We start from the raw sequence: 25219 nt of genomic DNA on the forward strand, positions 1-25219 counted from the left end.
GGCTCTCAATGTGTCCCTATGGGGTGTCACTGTGTCCCTATGTCCCCCAGGAGCCCTGCGCCGTGGCAGTGTGTCCCTATGGGGTGTCAATGTGTCCCTATGGGGTCTCAATGTGTCCCTATGTCCCCCAGGAGCCCTGCGCCGTGGCAGTGTGTCCCTATGGGGTGTCAGTGTGTCCCTATGGGGTCTCTCTCAATATGTCCCCCAGGAGCCCTGCGCCGTGGCAGTGTGTCCCTATGGGGTGTCAATGTGTCCCTATGGGGTGTCAATGTGTCCCTATGGGGTCTCAATGTGTCCCTATGGGGTGTCAGTGTGTCCCTATGGGGTCTCAATGTGTCCCTATGTCCCCCAGGAGCCCTGCGCCGTGGCAGTGTGTCCCTATGGGGTCTCTCTCAATATGTCCCTATGTATGTCCCCCAGGAGCCCTGTGCCGTGGCAGTGTGTCCCTATGGGGTGTCACTGTGTCCCTATGTATGTCCCCCAGGAGCCCTGCGCCGTGGCAGTGTGTCCCTATGGGGTGTCACTGTGTCCCTATGTATGTCCCCCAGGAGCCCTGCGCCGTGGCAGTGTGTCCCTATGGGGTGTCACTGTGTCCCTATGTATGTCCCCCAGGAGCCCTGCGCCGTGGCAGTGTGTCCCTATGGGGTGTCACTGTGTCCCTATGTATGTCCCCCAGGAGCCCTGCGCCGTGGCAGCGCGGCGCTGCGGCAGCGTTGTGAGGAGCTGCAGCGGCTGCAGTCGCAGCGCCGCGCGGAGCGGGAGGTGCTGCGGGGCCGCGCAGGACAGGCGCGCGCGTTGGTGGAGGCGCTGCGCAGGGAGCGCGACGAGGCCCGCAGGGGGCGCACGGTAACGGGCTGGGGGCTGCGGGGACCTGCTGGGGGCACTGGGGACCTGCTGGGGGCACTGGGGACCTGCTGGGGGCATGTGGGGACCTGCTGGGGGCATTGGGGACCTGCTGGGGGCATTGGGGACCTGCTGGGGGCTGCGGGGACCTGCTGGGGGCATTGGGGACCTGCTGGGGGCATTGGGGACCTGCTGGGGGCATTGGGGACCTGCTGGGGGCATTGGGGACCTGCTGGGGGCTGCGGGGACCTGCTGGGGGCTGCGGGGACCTGCTGGGGGCCGCGGGGACCTGCTGGGGTCACTGGGGACCTGCTGGGGTCACTGGGGACCTGCTGGGGTCACTGGGGACCTGCTGGGGGCATTGGGGACCTGCTGGGGGCATTGGGGACCTGCTGGGGGCTGCGGGGACCTGCTGGGGGCTGCGGGGACCTGCTGGGGGCATTGGGGACCTGCTGGGGGCCGCGGGGACCTGCTGGGGGCATTGGGGGACCTGCTGGGGGCATTGGGGACCTGCTGGGGGCACTGGGGACCTGCTGGGGGCTGCGGGGACCTGCTGGGGGCATTGGGGACCTGCTGGGGGCTGCGGGGACCTGCTGGGGGCTGCGGGGACCTGCTGGGGGCATTGGGGACCTGCTGGGGGCTGCGGGGACCTGCTGGGGGCTGCGGGGACCTGCTGGGGGCACTGGGGACCTGCTGGGGGCATTGGGGACCTGCTGGGGTCACTGGGGACCTGCTGGGGGCCGCGGGGACCTGCTGGGGTCACTGGGGACCTGCTGGGGTCACTGGGGACCTGCTGGGGGCTGCGGGGACCTGCTGGGGGCATTGGGGACCTGCTGGGGGCATTGGGGACCTGCTGGGGTCACTGGGGACCTGCTGGGGGCCTGCGGGGACCTGCTGGGGTCACTGGGGACCTGCTGGGGGCTGCGGGGACCTGCTGGGGTCACTGGGGACCTGCTGGGGGCATTGGGGACCTGCTGGGGGCATTGGGGACCTGCTGGGGGCATTGGGGACCTGCTGGGGGCTGCGGGGTCACAGTGGGGGCTTTGGGGATGCAGTGGGGTCCTTGGGGTTGAGGAGGGGTCCTTGGGGTTGAGGTGGGGGCTTTGGGGATGCAGTGGGGTCCTTGGGGTTGAGGTGGGGTCCTCGGGGTTCAGCTGGGGGCTGTGGGGTCACGGTGGGGGCCTTGGGGTCGTGGTGTGGTCCTTGGGGTCGCAGTAGGGACACAGTGGGGTCCTTGGGGTTCAGGTGGGGTTTTTGGGGACCTCGTGGGGTCCTCAGGGACACAGTGGGGTCCTTGGGGTTGTGGTGGGGTCCTTGGGGATGCAGTCGGGTCCTTAGGGTCGCGGTGGGGTCATTGGGGACCTGCTGGGGGCTGTGGGGACACAGTGGGGTCTTTGGGGTTGAGGTGGGGGCTTTGGGGATGCAGTGGGGTCCTTGGGGTCGTGGTGGGGTCCTTGGGGTCGTGGTGGGGTCCTTGGGGACCTGGTGGGGTCCTTGGGGTCGCGGTGGGGGCACAGTGGGGTCCTTGGGGTTGAGGTGGGGTCCTCGGGTACCTGTTGGGGTCCCTATGGGGTCCTTGTTGTGTTCCCGGATCCCTATGAGGTCCTTGTTGTGTTTCTGTATCCCTATGGGGGGCTTATGGGGTCCTTGTTTTGTCCCTGTATCCCTATGGGGTCCTTGTTGTGTCCCTATTGCCCTGTGGGGTCCCTATGGGGTCCTTGTTGTGATCCCCTATCCCTATGGGGTCCTTGTTGTGTCCATATATTCCTATGGGAGGGCTTATGGGGTCCTTGTTGTGTTCCCGGATCCCTATGGGGGACTTATGGGGTCCTTGTTCTGTTCCTGTATCCCTATGAGGGGCTTATGGGGTCCTTGTTGTATTCCCGTATCCCTATGGGGGGCTTATGGGGTCCTTGTTGTGTCCCCGTAGCCCTATGAGGTCCTTTTTGTGTCCCTATAGCCCTGCGGGGTCCCTTTGGGGTCCTTCTTGCAGCCCCATATCCCTTTGGGGTCCTTCTTGCAGCCCCATATGTACCTGTGGGGGCATAGGGTCCCTATGGGGTCCTCCTATGCCTGCCGTGCCCCTATGGGGTCCCCCCGTTGCCCCCCCAGAGCCCCACGGCTGCAGCGGAGGTGACCCCGGAAGTGACCCCGGAAGTGCCATCTCTGGGGGCCGCCCCCCCCTCCCCCCCCCGCAGTGAGGCCGGGGGGTTCAGCGCCCCCCAGGACCCCCCCGCGGCCCCCCAGGAGCTCAGGTGAGTTGGAGGGAGGGGGTTGGGGGGGGGGGACATCCCAAATGACCCCAAACGACCCCAAACGACCCCAAATGACCCCAATGTGCCCCCCCCCCCCCCCCCCCCCCCCAATCTCCCCTCCCCCCTCCAGGAGCACCGCGGAGCTGCAGCGCCGCCTGGCGGCCACCGAGGCTGAGTGAGTTATGGGGGGGGGGATTTGGGGCCGTGGGGGGGATTTGGGGCCGTGGGGGGGATTTGGGGCCGTGGGGGGATGGGGAACATTGGGAGTGGAGGTTTGGGGGACGCGGGGGGCGGATTTGGGGACACCGGGGGGGTTTGGGGGGCACAGCGGGGGTTGGGGGTGGGGGGGAGGGGGGTTGGGATGCAATGAGGGGACGCAATGGGGCCCATGGGGATGTTGGGGATGGGGTGGGGGGGGGCACAGTGGGGTCTTTGGGGACATCGTGGAGCCCTGGGGGACGTGGGAGGGACACAGTGGGGTCTTTGGGGATGCGGTGGGGCCACAGCGGGGTCTTTGGGGCTGCAATGGGGTCCTTGGGGTCGCGGTGGGGACACAGTGGGGTCCTTGGGGTTGAGGTGGGGTCTTTGGGGTTGAGGTGGGGTCTTTGGGGATGCCGTGTGGACACAGTGGGGTCTTTGGGGTCCTGGTGGGGTCTTTGGGGTCCTGGTGGGGCTGCGGTGGGGACACAGTGGGGTCCTTGGGGTTAAGGTGGGGTCCTTGGGGCTGCAGTGGGGTCCTTGGGGTTGAGGTGGGGTCTTTGGGGATGCAGTGGGTCCTTGGGGACCTGGTGGGGTCTTTGGGGTCATGGTGGGGACACCGTGGGGTCCTTGGGGTTGAGGTGGGGTCTTTGGGGATGCACTGGGGACACAGTGGGGTCTTTGGGGTTGAGATGGGGTCCTTGGGGATCTGGTGGGGGTCTTTGGGGTCCCGGTGGGGACACAGTGGGGTCTTTGGGGTTGAGGTGGGGTCCTTGGGGCTGCAGTGGGGTCCTTGGGGTCGCAGTGGGGTCGCAGTGGGGACACAGTGGGGTCCTTGGGGTTAAGGTGGGGTCCTTGGGGTTGAGGTGGGGTCTTTGGGGATGCAGTGGGGCCCTTGGGGACCTGGTGGGGTCCTTGGGGTCACGGTGGGGACACCGTGGGGTCTTTGGGGTTGAGATGGGGTTCTTGGGGATCTGGTGGGGGTCTTTGGGGTCCTGGTGGGGTCACAGTGGGGTCCTTGGGGTTGAGGTGGGGTCCTTGGGGCTGCAGTGGGGTCTCTTGGGATGCAGTGGGAACACAGTGGGGTCTTTGGGGTCGCAGTGGGAACACTGTGGGGTGTTTGGGGTTAAGGTGGGGTCCTCGGGTACCTGTTGGGGCCCTTGGGGCTGCAGTGGGGACCTTGGGGTTGAGGTTGGGTCTTTGGGGATGCAGTGTGGACACAGTGGGGTCTTTGGGGTTGAGGTGGGGTCTTTGGGGATGCAGTGGGGTCTTTGGGGACCTGGTGGGGTCCTTGGGGTCACGGTGGGGACACCATGGGGTCCTCGGGTACCTGTTGGGGCCCTTGGGGCTGCAGTGGGGCCCATGGGGCTGCAATGGGGCCGTGCTGCCGTGGTCCCCAGGCTGGTGGCGGCGCGGCAGGCGCAGGAGGCGGCGGAGCTGCGGGCCCAGGAAGCAGCGCGGGAGGCGGAGCTGCAGCTGCAGGCACTGAGACGGCAGCTGGAGGTGGGGGGGGGGGACAGTAAGGGGTGATGGGGGGTGAGGAGGGTGGGGGGTGAGGAGGGGGGTGGGGGGGAGAGGGGTGGGGGGGTGAGGAGGGGGGATGGGAGGAAGGAAGGGGGGGGGAGGAGGGGGGGTGGGGGGGGGAGGAGGGGGGTGGGGGCTGGGGGGGTGAAGGGGGGGGGAGGGAGGGGGGGGGTGAGGAGGGGGGGAGGGGGGGGCGGGGGGTGATGGAAGGGGATGGGGGAAGGGGAGCGGATGGTGGGGTGATGGGATGTGGGGGTGGAGGGCTGATGGGGGGTGAGGGGAGGAGGGGGGGGAACGATGGTGGGGGTGATGGGGGGGTGGCAGAAGGGGGGAGGGGAGGGGGGAATGCGAGGGGGTGAGAGGATGGGGGGAGGGGGGGGTAAGAGGTGGGGGTGATGGGGGCAGCGGGGGGGGGATGGGGGAAGGGGAGCAGATGGTGGGGTGATGTGTGTGGGGGTGGAGGGGTGATGGGGGGGGGAGGGGGGGGAACGATGGTGGGGGTGATGGGGGGTGGCAGAAGGGGGAGGGGAGGGGGGATTCCAGGGGGTGAGAGCTTTGGGGGGGGTAAGAGGTGGGGGGGGTGATGGGGGGTGGCAGAAGGGGGAGGGGAGGGGGGGATGCGAGGGAGTGAGAGGATGGGGGGGGGGTAAGAGGTGAGGGGGGGGGTGATGGGGGGCAGCGGGGGGGGATGGGGGCCGGGGGGGTGACGGCGGTCCCTGCTGCCCGCTGCCAGCAGGACAAGGCGCAGGTGAAGGCGCAGGTGACATCGCTGCTGGGAGAGCTGCAGGAGAGCCAGAGCCGGCTGGAGAGCAGCCGCAGGGAGAGGGGGGAGCTCGAGATGAGGTGAGGGCTGGGGGGCTCCGGGGGGGGGGAACAGTGGGGGCGGGGGGGAGGGCTGGGGGGCACCGGGGGGGGAGCAATGAGGGCGGGGCCCCTGGCTGACCCCCCTGGGTGCCATTGGGTGCCCCGGGGTGCCATTGTCTGACCCCCCTTGACCCCATTGGGTGCTACAGGGTGCCCCTGACCCCATTGGGTACCACGGGGTGCCGCTGACCCCCCCTGGGTGCTATTGGGTGCCACGGGGTGCCCTAGACCCCCTGAGTGCCATTGGGTGCCCCAGGGTGCTGCTGACCCCCCCTGGGTGCCATTGGGTACCCCTGACCCCCTTGGGTGCCATTGGGTACCATTGCCTGACCCCCCCGGATGCCATTGGGTGCCCCGGGGTGCCCATGACCCCCCTGGGTGCCATTGTCTGACCCCCCCGAGTGCCATTGGGTGCCCCAGGGTGCTGCTGACCCCTCCCTGGGTGCCATTGGGTGCCCCGGGGTGCCACTGACCCCCTGGGGTGCCATTGTCTGAGCCCCCCTGGGTGCCATTGGGTGCCATTGTCTGATCCCCCCTGGGTGCCATTGGGTACCCCGGGGTGCCGCTGACCCCCCTAGGGTGCCATTGGGTACCACTGGGTGCCATTGGGTGCCCCGTGGTGCCGCTGACCCCCCTAGGGTGCCATTGGGTACCACTGGGTGCCATTGGGTGCCCCGTGGTGCCGCTGACCCCCCTAGGGTGCCATTGGGTACCACTGGGTGCCATTGGGTGCCCCGTGGTGCCGCTGACCCCCCTAGGGTGCCATTGGGTACCACTGGGTGCCATTGGGTGCCCCGTGGTGCCGCTGACCCCCCTAGGGTGCCATTGGGTACCACTGGGTGCCATTGGGTGCCCCGTGGTGCCGCTGACCCCCCTGACCCCGCAGGGCGCAGGCGGCGGCGGAGCGGTGCCGGGCGCTGGAGGAGGCGGCGGCGGCGCACAGCGTGCAGCTGGACCAGCTGCGGCTGCAGGTGGCCAACCTGGAGACCGCGCTGCGCGTCGAGCGCCAGGGGGCCACCGAGGAGAAGTGAGCGAGCGGGGGGTCCCGGGGGGGGTTGGGGGGGTCCCTGGCGGGGGGAGGGGGGGCTCGGGTGGGGACCCCCCCCCAGGGCTGACTCACCGTCCCGGCAGGTGGAAGCTGGTGCAGCTGCAGGTCGCCTATCACCACCTGTTCCAGGAGTACGACGCACACATCAAGGCCAGCATGGAGGGAGACAAGCGCAGCCAGGTGCGGTCCGGCGGGGGTCCCCTCCCCCCCCATTTCGGGTCCCTTTCGTCCCGTTTTGGGTCCCTCCAGGGGTCCTCGGCCCCATTTGGGGTCCCCACGCCCAGTTTGGGGTCACTCCGGGGGTCCTCAGCCCCATTTTGGGTCCTTCCATTGGTCCCCAACTCCCATTTTGGGTCCCTCCAGGGGTTCTCAGCCCCATTTGGGGTCCCCAACTCCCATCTTGGGTCACTCCAGGGGTCCTCGGCCCCATTTGGGGTCCCCAACCCCATTTTGAGTCACTCCGGGGGTCCCCGGCCCCATTTGGGGTCCTTCCATTGGTCCCCAACTCCCATTTTGGGTCCTTCCAGGGGTCCCCAACTCTTATTTTGGGTCCTTCCGGGGGTCCCCAACTCCCATTTTGGGTCCCTCCAGGGGTCCTCGGCCCCATTTGGGGTCCCCAACACCATTTTGTGTCACTCCGGGGGTCCCCAACTCCCATTTTGGGTCCTTTCAGGGGTCTCCGACTCCCATTTTGGGTCCCTCCAGGGGTCCTCGGCTCCATTTGGGGTCCCCAACTCCCATTTTGGGTCACTCTGGGGGTCCCCGGCCCCATTTGGGGTCCTTCCATTGGTCCCCAACTCTCATTTTGGGTCCCTCCAGGGGTCCTCGGCCCCATTTGGGGTCCCCAACTCCCATTTTGGGTCCTTTCAGGGGTCCCCAACTCCCATTTTGGGTCCCTCCAGGGGTCCTCGGCCCCATTTGGGGTCCCCAACTCCCATTTTGGGTCCTTTCAGGGGTCCCCAACTCCCATTTTGGGTCCCTCCAGGGGTCCTCGGCCCCATTTGGGGTCCCCAACTCCCATTTTGGGTCCCTCCAGGGGTCCTCGGCCCCATTTGGGGTCCCCAACTCTCATTTTGGGTCCTTCCAGGGGTCGCCAACTCCACTTTTGGTGCCCTTAGGTACCATTGGGTGACCCCAGGTGCCATTGGGTGCCATTGGGGTGCCCACGGGGTGCCATTGGATGACGTTGGATGAAGTGGGGTGCCCATGGGGTGGCATTGGATGATGTTGGGAGTTCTGGAGTGACCACGGGGTGCCATTGGATGCCGTTGGATGAAGTTGGGTGCCACTGTGTGGCCCTGGGGTGCCCACGGGGTGCAATTGGATGACATTGGGTGCCTATGGGGTGCCATTGGATGCCATTGGGTGCCCATGGGGTGGCATTGGATGACGTTGGATGAAGTTGGGTGCCATTGGGTGCCCTGGGGTGTCCATGGAGTGCCATTGGGTGCCCTGGGGTGCCAATGGATGCCGTTGGGTGCCCATGGGGTGCCATTGGATGATGTTGGGAGCCCTGGGGTGCCCATGGGGTGGCACTGGATGATGTTGGGAGCCCTGGGGTGCCCATGGGGTGGCACTGGATGACGTTGGGTGCCCTGGGGTGCCCATGGGGTGGCACTGGATGACGTTGGGTGCCCTGGGGTGCCATTGGATGATGTTGGATGAAGTTGGGTGCCATTGGGGTGCCATTGGGTGCCCATGGAGCGCCATTGGATGACGTGGGATGAAGTTGGGTGCCCTGGGGTGCTATTGGATGACGTTGGGTGCCCATGGGGTGGCATTGGATGACGTTGGATGAAGTTGGGTGCCCTGGGGTGCCCATGGGGTGCCAATGGGGTGCTAGTGGATGACGTTGGATGAAGTAGGGTGCCATTGGGTGCCCATGGGGTGGCATTGGATGACATTGGATGAAGTTGGGTGCCCTGGGGTGCCCATGGGGTGCCATTGGATGATGTCGGGAGCACTGGGGTGCCCATGGGGTGGCATTGGATGACATTGGATGAAGTTGGGTGCCCATGGGGTGCCATTGGATGATGTTGGATGAAGTTGGGTGCCCTGGGGTGCCATTGGATGGCATTGGGTGCCCACGGGGTGCCATTGGATGGCGTTGTATGAAGCTGGGTGCCACCGTGTCCCTGGGGTGCCATTGGATGGCGTTGTATGAAGCTGGGTGCCACCGTGTGTCCCTGGGGTGCCCTGGGGTGCCATTGGATGGCGTTGTATGAAGCTGGGTGCCACCGTGTGTCCCTGGGGTGCCATTGGATGGCGTTGTATGAAGCTGGGTGCCACCGTGTGTCCCTGGGGTGCCCTGGGGTGCCATTGGATGGCGTTGTATGAAGCTGGGTGCCACCGTGTGTCCCTGGGGTGCCATTGGATGGCGTTGTATGAAGCTGGGTGCCACCGTGTGTCCCTGGGGTGCCCTGGGGTGCCATTGGATGGCGTTGTATGAAGCTGGGTGCCACCGTGTGTCCCTGGGGTGCCATTGGATGGCGTTGTATGAAGCTGGGTGCCACCGTGTGTCCCTGGGGTGCCCTGGGGTGCCATTGGATGGCGTTGTATGAAGCTGGGTGCCACCGTGTGTCCCTGGGGTGCCATTGGATGGCGTTGTATGAAGCTGGGTGCCACCGTGTGTCCCTGGGGTGGCATTGGATGGCATTGTATGAAGCTGGGTGCCACCGTGTGTCCCTGGGGTGTGCCGTGCGCAGGGCGCGGCGCGGCAGCTGGCGGAGGTGACGGCGCAGCTGCAGCAGGCGGAGGAGGCGCTGGCAGCCAAGCAGGAGCTCATCGACAAACTGAAGGCCGAGGCGGAGCAGCAGAGGGCCGCCCTCGAGACCGTCCCCGTCCTGCAGGCACAGGTGGGAACGGGGGGGGCTGTGGGGGTGGGATGGGGGCGGTTTGGGGTGCTTTGGGGGGCACTGTGGGGATGGGGTGGGGGTGGGGGGGCTTTGGGGGGTACCGTGGGGGGTGGGGTGGGGGTGGGGGGGCTTTGGGGGGTACCGTGGGGGTGGGGTGGGGATATGGGGGCGCTGTGGGGGTGGGATGGGGGCGGTTTGGGGTGCTTTGGGGGGTACTGTGGGGATGGGGTGGGGATATGGGGTGCTTTGGGGGTGGGATGGGGACACGGGGGTGCTTTGGGGGCACTGTGGGGATGGGTCGGGGACAGGGGGGCAGTGTGGGGACGGGGGGGTGCTTTGGGGGCACAACGGGGATGGGATGGGGACATTGTGGGGACAGAGGGGCCCTGTGGGGGCATTTTGGGGGTGGGAGGGGGGCAGGGGAACATTCTGGAGACATCGGGATGCCCCCCACCCCGTCTATCTGCCTCCAATGCTCCCCATCTGCCCCCCCACCCCATCTATCTACCCCCCATACCGCCCCACATCCCCCCCATACCACCTATCTGCCCCCAATGCCATCCCACCTGCCCCCCCCATCACCTCTGTCTGCCCCTATACCCCCCCCATCTGCCCCATATCTCCTCCATTTGCCCCCATACCCCCCCATCTGCCCCCCACCCCATCTATCTGCCCCCCATCTCCTCCATTCCCTCCTCATCTGCCCCCCATCTATCTACCCCCAACGCCCCCCATCTCCTCTATCTACTCCACATCCCCCCCATACCACCTCTATCTGCCTCCAATGCCCCCCCACCTGCCCCCAATGCCCCCCCATCTGCCCCCCACCCCCTCTATCTGCCCCAAACACCCCTCTACATGCCCCTCCTCCCCCCCCAGGCGGACATCTTTGCGGCAGACTTTGCAGCAGAGCGCGCCGCCCGGGAGCAGCTGCACGCCCAGCGGGAGGCGCTGCAGGCCGCGCTCACTCAGCTGCAGCGCCAGCTGCGCCTCGAGGCCGAGGGGGCCGCCAGGTCAGAACCCCCCCAAAAACAAACCCACCTTCAGAAGCCCCCCCCAACACCCCCGGACCCCCCCACCCTGGGATCCTCCCCCTCAGGCCCCCCCCAGACCCCCCCATCCTGGCACCCTCCCCCTCAGGTCCCCCCATAACACCCCCAGACCCCCCCACTCTGGGACCCTCCCCCTCAGGTCCCCCCCCAGCACCCCCAGGCCCCCCCATCCTGGGACCCTCCCCCTCAGGCCCCCCCCAGACCCCCCCACTCTGTGACCCTCCCCCTCAGGTCCCCCCCAACACCCCCAGACCCCCCCACTCTGGGATCCTCCTCCTCAGGAGGACCCCGAACCCCAAACACCCCCAGACCCGCACCTTCAGCCCCCCCCAAACACCCCTGGACCCAACAGACCCGGACCCCCCCTTCAGGCCCCCCCAACACCCCCAGACCCCCCCCTCAGAACCCCCCCCCACACCCCCATTCCAACCCCAGGCCTAACCCTACCCCCCCCCCCATCCCCTCTCTGACCTCCCCAAAATTCCCCAACACCCCAAATCCCCTCTCCAACCCCCCCAAACCCCCCCCACCTCAAATCTCCTAAGCCCCCCCCAAATCCCCTCCTCCCCCCACCCAAAATCCCCTCGAACCCACCCAAAATCCTCTAACCCCTCCTAAGCCCCCCCAGTCTCCTTCTCCCCCCACCCAAAATCCCCTCTAACCCCCCCCAAATCCCCTTCTCCCACCCCCAAAATCTCCTAACACCCCCAAATCCCCTCTAACCCCCCCCAAATCCCCTCCTCCCACCACCCCAAATCCCCTCTAACCCCCCCACATCCCGTTCTCCCACCCCCAAAATCCCCTAACCCCCCCAAATCCCCCCTAAGCCTCCCCCAAATCCCCTCCTCCCCCCCCCAAAATCCCCTAGCCCCCCCACAAATCCCCCCTAAGCCCCCCCAAATCCCCTCCTCCCCCCACCCAAAATCCCCTAACCCCCCCCAAATCCCCTAAGCCCCCCCACCCCCCCCCAAATACAAACCATTCCCCCCCCAAATCCCCTAACCCCCCCCAAAATCCCCTAACCCCCCCAAATCCCCCCTAAATCCCCCCAATCCCCTCCTCCCACCACCTGAAATCCCCTAATCCCCCCAAATCCCCTCTAACCCCCCCCAAGCCCCCTTCTCCCACCCCCAAAATCCCCTAAACCCCCAAATCCCCTAAGCCCCCCCCCAAATACCAACACCCCCCCCCCAAATCCCCTTTGTAATCCCCCCCCCAAATCCCCTCTCTAAGCACCCCCTAAATCCCAACCCCCCCCCCCCCCCCCCCCCCCCCAAATCCCTTCTGTAATCCCCCCCCCCGCCCCCCCCCAGGGCACGCATGGAGGAGATGCGGAAACCGCCACTCGGAGCTGCGCCCCCCCGCAGGCAGTGAGTAACCCCAGAACGGCCCTGATTGGCCCCAAAAAGGAGACGATGACGTCATCAACCCCTTCCCCCCCCCCCCCCCCACAGGTTTTGGGGTGCCCCCCCCTCCCCCAGAACTGCCGGATTTCTGCTGCCCCAAATGTCAGTACAAAGCACCTGATATGGACACGCTGCAGATCCACGTCATGGAGTGCATCAAGTGAGGGGGGGGGGGCCCCCAAATATGGGGGTGGGGGTCCTCAAATATGGGGGGGGATCCCAAAGAAAGGGGGGGGGGGTCCCAATAGCTGGGATTTCCCCCTGGAAATTGGGGACCCCCCCCAGAAAGCAGAATTGGGGACCCCCCCCCACGACTGGGGGCTCCTCCCAAAACTGGGGACCCCCTTCCAAAATATGGGGTGGGGGGGGGGTCCTAAAAACTGGGGACCCGCCCCCCAACCCCCCCCAAAAAAAGGGGGGGACCCTCAGAACCTGGGACCCCCCACTCAAAATATGGGACCCCCCCCAAAATGTGGGACCCCCCCCGAAATACCTGGAAGGGGTCCCCAAAAGTGGGAATCTGCCTGGCAAAATGGGGGGGGGACCCTGGAAGCTTTTTGGGGTGGAGGGGGGGGTCCCTAAAAGCTGTGCAAATGCTCCCAGATGTAATAAAGGTTGGATATGGGAAGAGTAGAAGTCTGGGGGGGGGGGAGCTGCAATTGGGTGAAGGCACCCCAAAAATGAGTGGGGTAACCCCAAAATGTCAGAGAATGACCCCAAAAGGTCACGGAATGACCCCAAAATGTCAGTGAATGACCCCAAAAGGCCAGAGAATGACCCCAAAATGTCAGAGAATGACCCCAAAAGGCCACAGAATGACCCCAAAATGTCAGAGAATGACCCCAAAAGGGCACAGTGACCCCCAAACCTCAGGGAATGACCCCCAAAAAACACGGAATGACCCCCAGAAACACACTGTGACCCCAAAAGACCACGGAATGACCCCAAAAGGGCACAGAATGACCCCAAAATGTCAGAGAATGACCCCAAAAGGGCACAGTGACCCCCAAACCTCAGGGAATGACCCCAAAAAACACGGAATGACCCCCAGAAACACACTGTGACCCCAAAAGGCCACAGAATGACCCCAAAAGGCTACAGAGTGACCCCAAAACCTTGTGAAATGACCCCAAAAAAACACAGAATGACACCTCTCTCCTCCCCAAATTAACCTAAAACCTCATGGATGACCCCAAAATCCCAACAAACGACACTAAAATCTGAACAAATGACCCCAAAACCCCAACAAATGACCCTAAAATCTGAACGATTGACCCCAAAACCCCCAAATGACCCCAAAACCCAAACAAATGAACCTAAAATCTGAACAATTGACCCCCAAACCCCAACGAATGACCCCAAAATCCCAACAATAGACCCCAAAAACCCCAACAAATGACCCCAAAACCCCAACAAATGACCCTAAAATCTGAACGATTGACCCCAAATCCCCAACAAATGACCCTAAAATCTGAACGATTGACCACAAAACCCCAACAAATGACCCCAAAACCCCCAACGAATGACCCCAAAATCCTGATTCACCCCAAATCTTCAACGAATGACCCCAAAGCCTCCAAATGACCCCAAAACCCCAACAAATGACCCTAAAATCTGAACAATTGACCCCAAAATCCCAACCATTGACCCCAAAGCCTCCAAATGACCCCAAAACCCCAATAACCCTAAAATCTGAACAATTGACCCCAAAACCCCCAAATGACCCCAAAACCCAAACAAATGACCCTAAAATTCGAACGAATGACCCCAAAACCCCAACGATTGACCCCAAATCCCCAACAAATGACCCCAAAACCCCAACCATTGATCCCAAAACCCCAACAAATGACCCTAAAATCTGAACGATTGACCCCAAAACCCCAACAAATGACACCAAAACCCCAACGAATGACCCCAAAATCCCAACGATTGACCCCCAAACCCCCAAATGACCCTAAAATCTGAACGAATGACCCCAAAATCCCAACCATTGACTCCAAAGCCTCCAAATGACCCCAAAACCCCAATAACCATAAAATCTGAACGATTGACCCCAAAACCCCCAAATGACCCCAAAACGCCAACAAGTGACCCTAAAATTCGAACGAATGACCCCAAAACCCCAACGATTGACCCCAAATCCTTAACAAATGACCCCAAAACCCCAACCATTGATGCCAAAACCCCAACAAATGACCCTAAAATCTGAACGATTGACCCCAAAACCCCAACAAATGACCACCAAAACCCCAACGAATGACCCCAAAACCCCAACGAATGACCCCACAACGCCAACAAACGACCCCAAAACCCAAAGGAGTGACCCCCAAATGGCCGTTTATTGCCCCCAAATCCCCCTTCTTTCCCCACGCGCCGCCCGGGGGGTCCTCAGCCCCTCCCCCACTCCTCAGGGGGGGTTTCGGGGGGGGGCGTCACTCTGTGGGCAGCGCAGGGGGAATTAAGGAGCCCCTGTTAATTAGGAGCTCTGGGGGGGGTTAATGAGCCCCCGCTAATTAGGGGCTCTGGGGGGGGTACCTCGATTAGCCCAGTGTGTGTGTGGTGGTGGGGGGGGGGGTTAATAAGAGCCCATTAATTAATTGGGGGCTGTGGGGGGGGCACCTCAATCGGTGTATCTGTCTGACCTGTGGGGTTAATGAGAGCCCATCAATTAGCAGATTAATTAGAAGGGGGCTCCGGGGGGGGCATCTCAATCAGTGAGTGCATCTGTCTGACCTGTGGGGTTAATGAGAGCCCATCAATTAGCAGATTAATTAGAAGGGGGCTCCGGGGGGAGCATCTCAATCAGTGAGTGCATCTGTCTGACCTGTGGGGTTAATGAGAGCCCATCAATTAGCAGATTAATTAGAAGGGGGCTCCGGGGGGAGCATCTCAATCAGTGAGTGCATCTGTCTGACCTGTGGGATTAATGAGAGCCCGTTAATGAGTTAATTGGGGGCTCTGGGGGGAAGGGGGGGGGCACTTCAATCAGTGAGTGCATCTGTATGACCTGTGGGATTAATGAAAGCCCATTAATTAACTAATTAGCGGGGGCCCTGGAGGTCCTGGAGAGGGGGGGTGGGGGTTTAATGAGTGCCCCCTAATGAACTAATTGGGGGCTCCGGGAGGAGGTGGGGGGGGGGGCACTTCGATCAGCGAACATATCGGTAGGAACTGTGTCGTTAACGAGAGCCCGTTAATGAGCGGATTAATTAGCGGGGGGTTCCGGGGGGGGCACCTCGATGAGCCGCGGCTTCTCAATGACCCGCGCCCCGCGGGCGCCGCGTTCCACGATGCCGACGATCCACGCCGGGCGGCCGCCGGTCCGGGCGCGGAGCTCCGAGCAGAAGCGCGCCGCCTGCTCGCGGGGCAGGCACAGCAGCAGCCCGCCTAATTAACGCCGTTAATGACCGCGCGTTAGCGACCGGCCCGCGGGGGGTGGGGGGGAGGGGAGGTGAGAAGGAGGGGGGTGTACTGGGGGGGAGGGAGGGGGGGGTGGGGGTGAGAAGGGGGGGGGTGTATTGGGGGTGAGAAGGGGGGGGGTGGGGGTGTATTGGGGGTGAGGGAGGGGGGGGTGGGGGTGAGAAGGGAGGGTGAGAAGGGGGGGGTGGGGGTGAGAAGGGGGGGTGGGGGTGGGGGGCGATTGGTGTGGGACGAGAGGGTCTTAATTAATGAGGGAGATGGTAATTAAGGCAGGGTGCCTTAATTAGCAGCTCCTCAGCCCGCTTTGATCCCAACGTGCCCTCCCCGCACACCCAACGCAGCCCATTGGGTCCCCCCACCCCTAATTTTCAGCCCCCACCCCCCACATTCGGGTCCTCCCACCCCATACTTTGGCCCCATCCCCCATTTTGGGCCCTATTTCCCCCCAGCCACCCCAAAAACCCAACTTGTGCCCTCAGCTCCCCCCATTTTTGTTCTCCCCACCCCAATTTCCCCCGCCCCCCTCCAAATTTGGGTTCCCCCCCTCAACATTTCGGGTCCCCTCACCCCATTTTCAGCCCCCACCCCACATTTTGAACCCCCCTCTCCCATTTTGACCCCCAGTTTTGCCCTCCCCCCTTTCCCCCCCCTCCCCCCACCTTTTACCCCCCACCTTCTACTCCCCCTCCCCCCCCACCTTCTACTCCCCCCCTCCCCCCCATCATCCCCCCACCTTCCACTCCCCCCCTCCCCCCCCATCTTCCACTCCCCCACCTTCTACTCCCCCCCCCCCCCCCACCTTGTACTCCCCCCCTCCCCCCCTTCTGACCCTCCTCCCCCCCCCTTTTCCCCCCCCCCCCGGCTCCGTACCGGAAGTCTCCGGGGAGGTTCCCTGCAGCAGACCGAATCGCCCCCCGCAGGCCTTGCTGACGGCGGCCATCTTGGCGATGACGGGCAGGTTGTGCAGCACGAACGCCACTTCCTGCCTCTGCTGCCGCGCCAGCGCCCTCGCGTGGCCCAGCAGACCGAAGCCCGTCACGTCCGTAGCCGCGTGAGCGTGGAAGGCGTGCATCAATCCGGCCGCTGGGGGGCGCTGTGTCACCGCCCGACCCCCGCGGATGGGGCGGCGGGGTGGGGGTATCCTCACCCCCCCCCCCCCTAAATCCATGTGGGAGGGGCACCGAACGGGCCCAGGGAAAGACCCCCCAAAGAGACCCCCAAAAGGACCCCCCCAAAAAACCCCGAAGACCTCCAAATGATCCCCCCAAAGGATCTGAAACCACCAGAACCCCAAAAGGACCCAAAAAGTCCCCCAAAGGACCCCCAAAAGGACCCCCACAAGGACCCCAAACCCCCAGCGACCCCCAGAGGACCCCAAAAGGACCCTACAAGGACCCCAAACCCACAGAGGACCCCAAGAGGACCCCAAAAGGACCCCAAACCCCCAAAAGGACCCTCACAAGGACCCCAAACCCCCAGAGGACCCCAAAAGAACACCCACAAGGACCTCAAACCCCCAGAGGACCCCAAAAGGACTCCCACAAGGACCCCAAACCCCCAGAGACCCCCAGAGGACCCCCACAAGGACCCCAAACCTCCAGAGGACCCCCAAAAGGACCCCAAACCCCCAGAGACCCCAGGAGGACCCCCACAAGGATCCCAAACCCCCAGAGACCCCCAGAGGTCCCCAAAAGGACCCCCACAAGGACCCCAAACTCCCAGAGGACCCCAAAAGGACCCCACAAGGACCCGAAACCCCCAGAGCCCCCTAGAGGACCCCAAAAGGACTCCCCACAAGGACCCCAAACCCCCAGAGGACCCCAAAAGGACCCCAAACCCCCAAAAGGACCCCCAGAAGTACCCGAAACCCCCAGAGCCCCCCAGAGGACCCCAAAAGGACCCCCACAAGGACCCCAAACCCCCAGAGCCCCCCAGAGCCCCCTAGAGGACCCCAAAAGGACGCCAAACCCCCAGAGGACCCCAAAAGGACCCCAAACCCCCACAAGGACCCTCACAAGGATCCCAAACCCCCAGAGGACCCCAAAAGGACCCCCACAAGGACCCAAAACCCCCAGAGATCCCAAGAGGACCCCAAAAGCACCCCCACAAGGACCCGAAACCCCCAGTGCCCCCCAGAGGACCCCAAAAGGACCCCAAAAGGACACCCCAAAAGGATCCCAAACCCCCAGAGGACCCCAAAAGGACCCCAAACCCCCAGAGACCCCCAGAGGACCCCAAAAGGACCCCAAACCCCCAGAGACCTCCAGAGGACCCCAAAAGGACCCCCACAAGGACCCCAAACACCCAGAGGACCCCAAAAGGACCCCACAAGGACCCCCAGAAGGACCTGAAACCCCCAGAGACCCCCAGAGGACCCCAAAAGGACCCCCTGAGGACCCCCACAAGGACCCCAAACCCCCTGCGACCCCCAGAGGACCCCAGAAGGACCCCCACAAGGACCCCAAATCCCCAGAGACCCCCCAAAAGGACCCCAAATCCCCAGAGACCGCCAGAGGACCCCCACAAGGACCCGAAACCCCCAGAGCCCCCCAGAGCCCCCTAGAGGACCCCAAAAGGACCCCAAACCCCCAGAGGACCCCAAAAGGACCCCAAACCCCCACAAGGACCCTCACAAGGATCCCAAACCCCCAGAGGACCCCAAAAGGACCCCCAGAAGGACCCCCAGAAGGACCCGAAACCCCCAGAGCCCCCCAGAGCCCCCTAGAGGACCCCAAAAGACCCCAAACCCCCAGAGGACCCCAAAAGGACCCCAAACCCCCACAAGGACCCTCACAAGGATCCCAAACCCCCAGAGGACCCCAAAAGGACCCCCAGAAGGACCCGAAACCCCCAGAGCCCCCCGGCGCTGACCGGTGCGGTTGAGCGTGGCCATGCTGAACATGGCCTCCCTGTAGGCCGCCTCCACCTCCTCGCGGGTCACCACCAGCTTGATCTTGTTCCAGCGCTCCGGCTGTGGGGTCGGGGGGATGCGGGGGTCCATGGGGCGCCCCACAGCCAACGGGGTGACCCCAAACCCGACGGATCAACACCAACGTCAATGGGGTGGCCCCAAAGCCAATGGGGGGAGCACGAAGTCAATGGGGTGAGCACGAAGTCAATGGGGTGGCCCCAAAGTCAATGGGGGGAGCACAAAGTCAATGGGGTGAGCACGAAGTCAATGGGGTGAGCCCAAAATCAATGGGGTGAGCACGAAGTCAATGGGGGGAGCACAAAGTCAATGCGGTGGCCCCAAAGTCAATGAGGTGGCACCAAAGTCAATGGGGTGAGCACGAAGTCAATGGGGTGAGCACAAAGTCAAAGGGGTGAGCACAAAGTCAATGGGGTGAGCACAAAGTCAATGGGGTGGCCCCAAAGCCTATGGTTTGACCCCAAAGCCAATGAGTGCACCCCAAAGCCTATGGGTTGACCCCAAAGCCTATGGTTTGACCCCAAAGCCAATGAGTGCACCCCAAAGCCTATGGTTTGACCCCAAAGCCTATGAGTACACCCCAAAGCCAATGAGTGCGCCCCAAAGCCTATGGTATGACCCCAAAGCCAATGGGATGACTCCAAAGCCTATGGGTTGACCACAAAACCAATGAGTGCACCCCAAAGCCAATGGCTCCTTCTGGGTACCCCCAGCTCCCCCCCCAACCCCACCTGAAGTCCCTTTAGGGACACCACGGTGCTCCCCGGACCCATTTGGGGCCTTCTGGACCTCCTCATCCCCTACAGAGACCCCAACCCCCCCCCCCGACCCCCCCAAAAAACTCACGTTATCCAGCCATTGGTGCGCAGTGACGGCCACCTGCGTGCCCAGCGGCTTGGTGAGCACCAGCACGTCCCCGGGCACCGCGCTGTCGGGGCTGGGGGGGACACGCAGTGTGAGGGACCCCCAAACAGAGACCCCCCCCCAAAAAAAACCCAAAGAGAAACCCAAATAAAGGCCCAGAGAGACCCCAAAATTGGCCCCAATGCGGTGCGGATCTCAAGGAGCTCCCAAAGGATCTCATGGAACCCCAAAAGGATCTCATGGAACCCCAAAAGGATCTCAAAGAGCCCCAAAAGGATCTCAAAGTGCCCCAAAAGGATCTCATGGAACCCCAAAAGGATCTCAAAGCCCCAAAAGGATCTCAAGGAGCCCCAAAAGGATCGCATGGAGCCCCAAAGGATCTCATGGGACCCCAAAGGATCTCAAGGGACTCCAAAAGGATCACATGGAACCCCAGAAAGAACTCAAGGAACCCCAAAAGGATCTCAAAGAGCCCCAAAAGGATCTCAAAGAGCCTTAAAAGGATCTCATGGAATCCCAAAAAGAACTCAGGGAACCCCAAAAAGATCTCATGGAACCCCAAAAGGATCTCAAAGAGCCCCAAAGGCTCTCAAAGAGCCCCAAAGGCATCTCATAGATCTCATGGAACCCCAAAGGGTCTCAAAGACCCCCGAAAGGATCTCAAAGAACCCCAAAAGGATCTCAAAGCCCCAAAAGGATCTCAAGGAGCCCCAAAGGATCTCATGGAACCCCAAAGGATCTCAAGGGACTCCAAAAGGATCTCGTGGAACCCCAGAAAGAACTCAAGGAACCCCAAAAGGATCTCATGGAACCCCAAAGGGTCTCAAAGAGCCCTGAAAGGATCTCATGGAACCCCAAAAGGATCTCAAAGCCCCAAAAGGATCTCAAGGAGCCCCAAAGGGATCTCATGGAACCCCAAAGGGATCGCATGGAACCCCAAAAAGAACTCAAGGAGCCCCGAAAGAATCTCATGGAACCCCAGAAGGATCTCATGGAACCCCAAAAAGAATCTCGAGGAGCCCCAAAAGGATCTCATGGAACCCCAAAGGGTCCCAAAGAGCCCCAAAAGGATCTCAAAGAACCCCAAAAGAATCTCAAAGCCCCAAAGGGATCTCAAGGAGCCCCAAAAGGATCTCATGGAACCCCAAAAGGATCTCAAGGAACTCCAAAAGGATCTCGAGGAGCCTTAAAAGGATCTCATGGAACCCCAAAAGGATCTCATGGAACCCCAAAAAGAACTCAAGAAGCCCCGAAAGGATCTCAAGAAGCCCCAAAAGGATCTCAAAGAGCCCCCAGAAGGACCACAGGGAACCCCAAAAAGAACTCAAGGAACCCCAAAAAGATCTCATGGGACCCCAAAAGGATCTAAAGGAACCCCAGAAGGATCCCATGGAACACCAAATAAATCTCAAGGAGCCTTAAAAGGATCTCATAGAACCCCAAAAGGATCTCGAGGAGCCCCAAAGGGATCTCAAAGAACCCCAAAGGGTCTCAAGGAACCCCAAAAGGATCTCAAAGAGCCCGAGGATCTCATGGAACCCCAAAAAGAACTCAAGGAACCCCAAAAGGACCTCATGGAACCCCAAAAAGACCTCAAGGAACCCACGAAGATCTCCAAGAGCCCCCAAAGGCACCATTTCACCCCCCATTTTGGCACCCCCAAAATCCCCATTTCGGCACCATTTCACCCCCCATTTTACCACCATCACACGCCCTATTTTGACAGCCCCCCATCATGACCCCACACTGCTGCCCCCCCCTTCTCCCCCCATCCTGATCCCACATGGATGCCCCCCCCACGGATTTCCCCCCCCCTCCCCCCGTTGTGACCACCCACGTCTGCCCCCTCCCCCCATCATGACCCCAAATGGATTCCCCCCTCTCCCCCCCCCCCACGGGACGCACACGATGAACTCCCGGCGCTGGCACACCATCATGGCAGCACCCCCCATCACGATCCCAACCAAATGACCCCCCTCCCCTTCTCCCCCCATCCTGACCCCCACGGCTGCCCCCTCCCCCCATCATGACACCCCCCATGGCTGCCCCCCCCCATGATCCCCCCCCCCAAGGTACGCACACGATGAACTTCTGGCGCTGGCACCCCACACTGGCAGCGCCCCCCATCACCCCCCCCCCATGATGACCCCACACAAATGACCCCCCCCCCCATCATAACCCCACACAGCTGCCTCCCCTCCTCCCCCCATCATAACCCCACTTGCCTCCCCCTCCCCCCATCATGACCCCAACCAAATGACCCCCCCCCCCCCCCCATCATGACCCCCCACGGCTGCCCCCCCCCCCATGGGACGCACACGATGAACTCCTGGCGCTGGCACACCACCATGGCAGCACCCCCCATCACCCCCCATCATGACCCCCCACGTCTGCCCCCTCCCCCCATCATGACCCCAAATGGATTCCCCCCTCTCCCCCCCCCCCACGGGACGCACACGATGAACTCCTGGTGCTGGCACACCACCATGGCAGCACCCCCCATCACAACCCCAACCAAATGACCCCCCCCCACCCCCCCATGATGCCCCCCCCCCACGGGACGCACACGATGAACTCCTGGCGCTGGCACACCACGCTGGCAGCGCCCCCCACGATGACCCAGGGGTTCAGCACCGTCTGCCCCCCCGTCACCGACGTCCCCGCAGCCTCGGCCGCGTCACGGAAGCCTCTGACGATGAGGGGCATCACTTTGTCCCGCTCCTGGAAGGCAGCGAAGGGATTGGGGGGGGGCTGGGGGGGGATTTGGGGAAGGGAGGGATTGGGGGTTTTATGGGGGGGGGGCTCACCTCGTCCGTCATCTTCTGGCTGACGCTGAGCAGCATCAGCATGTTGTCGCACTCGGTGATGCCCATGGCGTACAGGTCGCTCAGCACGTTGGCGCAGGCGATGCGGCCCTGGGGGGGGGATTTTCGGGGGGCTTTTGGGTTACATTTGGGGCTTTGGGGGCTTTCTGTGTCCTTGGGGGGGGCGGGGTGGGATGTGGGGAGGGATTGGGGGTCCTTTGGGGGGGATTTGGGGATCGGGAGGGCGTCGCTCAGCACGTTGGCGCAGGCGATGCGGCCCTGGGGGAGGGATTTTGGGGGGGCTTTTGAGGTACATTTGGGGCTTTGGGGGCTTTCTGTGTCCTTGGGGGGGGCGGGGTGGGATGTGGGGAGGGATTGGGGGTCCTTTGGGGGGGATTTGGGGATTGGGACGGCGTCGCTCAGCACGTTGGCACAGGCGATGCGGCCCTGAGGGGGGCAATTTGGGGGGGCTTTTGGGGTAAATTTGGGGTTTTGGGGGCTTTCTGTCTCCTTGGGGGGGGCTGGGGGGGATGTGGGGAGGGACTGGGGGTCTTTTGGGGGGGGGTTTGGGGATCGGGAGGGCATCACCAAGCACACTGGCAAAGGCGATGCAGCCCATGGAGATGGGGGGGCAATTTGGGGGGCAATTCGGGTTTTGGGGATAAATTTAAGGCTTTTGGGGCTTTCTGTCTCTTTGGGGGGGGCTGGGTGGGACGTGGGGAGGGATTGGGGGTCCTTTGGGGGGGCTTTGGGGATCGGGAGGGCATCACCAAGCATATTGGCAAAGGCGATGTGGCCCTTGGAGATGGGGGGGCAATTTAGGGGGTAATATTGGGGTTTTGGGGGTAAATTTGGGGCTTCTGGGGCTTTCTGTCTCCTTGGGGGGGGTGGGGTGGGATGTGGGGAGGGATTGGGGGTCTTTTGGGGGGGATTTGGGGGTGTAACTCAGTACAATGGTGGAGATGAGGCGGCCCTGGGGGGGGGGGGGTTGGGGAGGAGATTTGGGGTAAATTTGGGGGCTTTGGGGGTAAATTTGGGGCTTTTGGGGATTTTTGTCTTTGTGGGGGGCTGGGCGGGATGTAGGGAGGGATTGGGGTCTTTGGGGGCGTGATTTGGGGGTCTTTGGGGGGTCTTTATTTGGGGGCGTGGTTTGGGGGTCTTTGGGGGGGGGAATTTGGGGGGTCTTTATTTGGGGGTGTGATTTGGGGGTCTTTGCTTGGGGGGGTCTTTATTTGGGGGCGTGATTTGGGGGTCTTTGTTTGGGGGCGTGATTTGGGGGTCTTTGCTTGGGGGGGTCTTTATTTGGAGGTGTGATTTGGGGGTCTTTGTTTGGGGGGGGGAATTTGGGGGGTCTTTATTTGGGGGGGGGGATTTGGGGGTCTTTGGGGCTCACCATCATGTAGGGGTCGTCCACCAGAGGGTAGAAAAAGTCGGTGGTCTGCACCAAGGAGAGCCCCCCGTGGCGCAGGGGGATCACACAGCAGTCAGTTCCGATACCTGGGGGGGGAAATGTGAGGGGGGGGACCCCAAAATGGGGCCTGGGACCCCCAAAATGAGAGGAGGAGTCCGAAAGTGACGCTACGGGGTCTCAGTGGTGAGGGTTGGGGTCTTCGGGGACAAATGGGGACCTCAAAATGAGGGCTGTGACCCCTAAAATGAGGGGATGACCCCAAAAGTGATACTGGGGGGTCTCAGTAGTGAGGGTTGGGGTCTTCGGGGACAGTGGGGGACCCCAAAAGTGAGGGAGGACCCCAAAAACACAGTGTGGATCTCAATAAGGACATGCAAAGACCTCAATAATAAGGGGAACCCCGATAATGGAAATGGAGGACCCCAAGGACAAGGAAGGACCCCAAAAGTGATGGCTGAGACCCCCTTTGTCCCCCCTGCTTTGCCCATTGGCCCCCCTTTTGCCCTTCCCCCCCACCTTTGCCCCCCCTTTTGCCCCTCCTTTTGCCCTCTGCCCCCCCATACTGCCCTCTGCCCCCCTCCTTTTGCCCTCTGCCCCCACCATACTGCCCTCTGCCCCCCTCCTTTTGCCCTTTGCCCCCCCTTATGCCCCTCCTTTTGCCCTCTGCCCCCATCATACTGCCCTCTGACCCCTCCTTTTGCCCTCTGCCCTCCCATTTTGCCCCTTCTTTTGCCCTCTGCCCCCCCATATTGCTCTCTGCCCCCCTCCTTTTGCCCCTCCTTTTGCCCTTTGCCCCCCCTTTTGCCCCCCCATATTGCCCCCTGCCCCCCCATACTGCCCTCTGCCCCCCTCCTTTTGCCCTCTGCCCCCCATACTGCCCTCTGCCCCCCTCCTTTTGCCCTTTGCTCCCCCATTTTGCCCCTCTTTTTGCTCTCTGCCGCCCTCTTCTGCCCCTTTCCCCTCCCCTCCTTTTGCCCCCCCCTTTTAACCTTTGCCCCCCGCCCCTCTCTTTTTGCCCATTGCTCACTCCCTTTTGCCCTCTGCTCCCCCTCCTTTTGCCCCCCCTTTTTGCCCTTTGTCCCCCCCTTTTGCTCTCTGCCCCTCTCTTTTGCCCTTTGCCCCCTCCCCCCTTTTGCTCTCTGCCCCCCCTCCTTCTGCCCTCTGCCCCCTCCCCCACACACATTTGCCCTTTGCCCCCCCCCTCCTTCCCCTCCCGTTTCTCCTCACCCAACGTCGGTGCCCCCCCGGGCTCCGCTCCTTCTCCGTCCCCCCCCCCGGCCGCCGCCGCCGCCGCCGCCGCTCCGCTCCGAGGTCCCCCCAACCCCTCCAGCAGCCGCAGCAGCGTTTCCTCCGGCACTTTACAGCCTCATCCCCGCAGTTCGCTGTAACTCGTCAACCTCCAGTTCGGGTCCAGCCCCAGCGAGGTGGGGTCGAAGGGGCGGTACGAGGTGGACGGGCCCAAAGCGCAGCCCGAGCCCGGGGATGGGCCCGGAGTTGGGCTCGGAGCGGAGGGACCCGGGGGCGCCGCCATCTTGGAGCTTCTGCTCAGCCCTCAGCGCCCGCCTGGGAACGGAGCGATCGGATTGGCCGAGGGGCGTGAGGGAAGGAGGAAGGGGATTGGCTGGTCGGAAGGGAAGGGGGCGGGACTGGGTCGCGGCGAGTGGTGATTGGTTGAGAGGAAGGAGGGCGGGGTTTGGGGAGGGTGAAGGGGCTGAGGGGAAGAGCGCTCTGATTGGCTGAGAGGTG

At 63.0% G+C, this 25219-nt stretch overlaps 2 protein-coding genes across 2 annotated transcripts; one reads left to right on the forward strand and one right to left on the reverse strand.

Moving 5' to 3' along the window:
- Positions 1-676: 676 nt before the first annotated feature.
- Positions 677-12673, forward strand: IKBKG (inhibitor of nuclear factor kappa B kinase regulatory subunit gamma; the record flags this gene model as incomplete). The annotated part of the gene is made up of 11 exons (XM_040657255.1): positions 677-846; positions 2893-3098; positions 3229-3273; positions 4697-4799; positions 5554-5663; positions 6571-6711; positions 6816-6912; positions 9438-9587; positions 10467-10600; positions 11953-12009; positions 12094-12673. Coding segments are annotated over 11 exons (1286 nt in total), but the record flags the coding sequence as incomplete, so codon positions are not given.
- A 1871-nt stretch (positions 12674-14544) lies between these two features.
- Positions 14545-25039, reverse strand: SEPHS3 (selenophosphate synthetase 3). The gene is given in 8 exon segments (NM_001366334.2): positions 14545-15432; positions 16336-16548; positions 18337-18436; positions 19241-19331; positions 21825-21979; positions 22066-22173; positions 23456-23559; positions 24701-25039. Coding segments are annotated over 8 exon segments (1257 nt in total). The 5' UTR covers positions 25005-25039; the 3' UTR covers positions 14545-15250.
- Between the last annotated feature and the right edge of the window lie 180 nt (positions 25040-25219).

This window comes from Gallus gallus, unplaced genomic scaffold (genome assembly GCF_016699485.2).
Source record: "Gallus gallus isolate bGalGal1 unplaced genomic scaffold, bGalGal1.mat.broiler.GRCg7b scaffold_70, whole genome shotgun sequence".
In the NCBI taxonomy this organism is placed as follows: domain Eukaryota; kingdom Metazoa; phylum Chordata; class Aves; order Galliformes; family Phasianidae; genus Gallus; species Gallus gallus.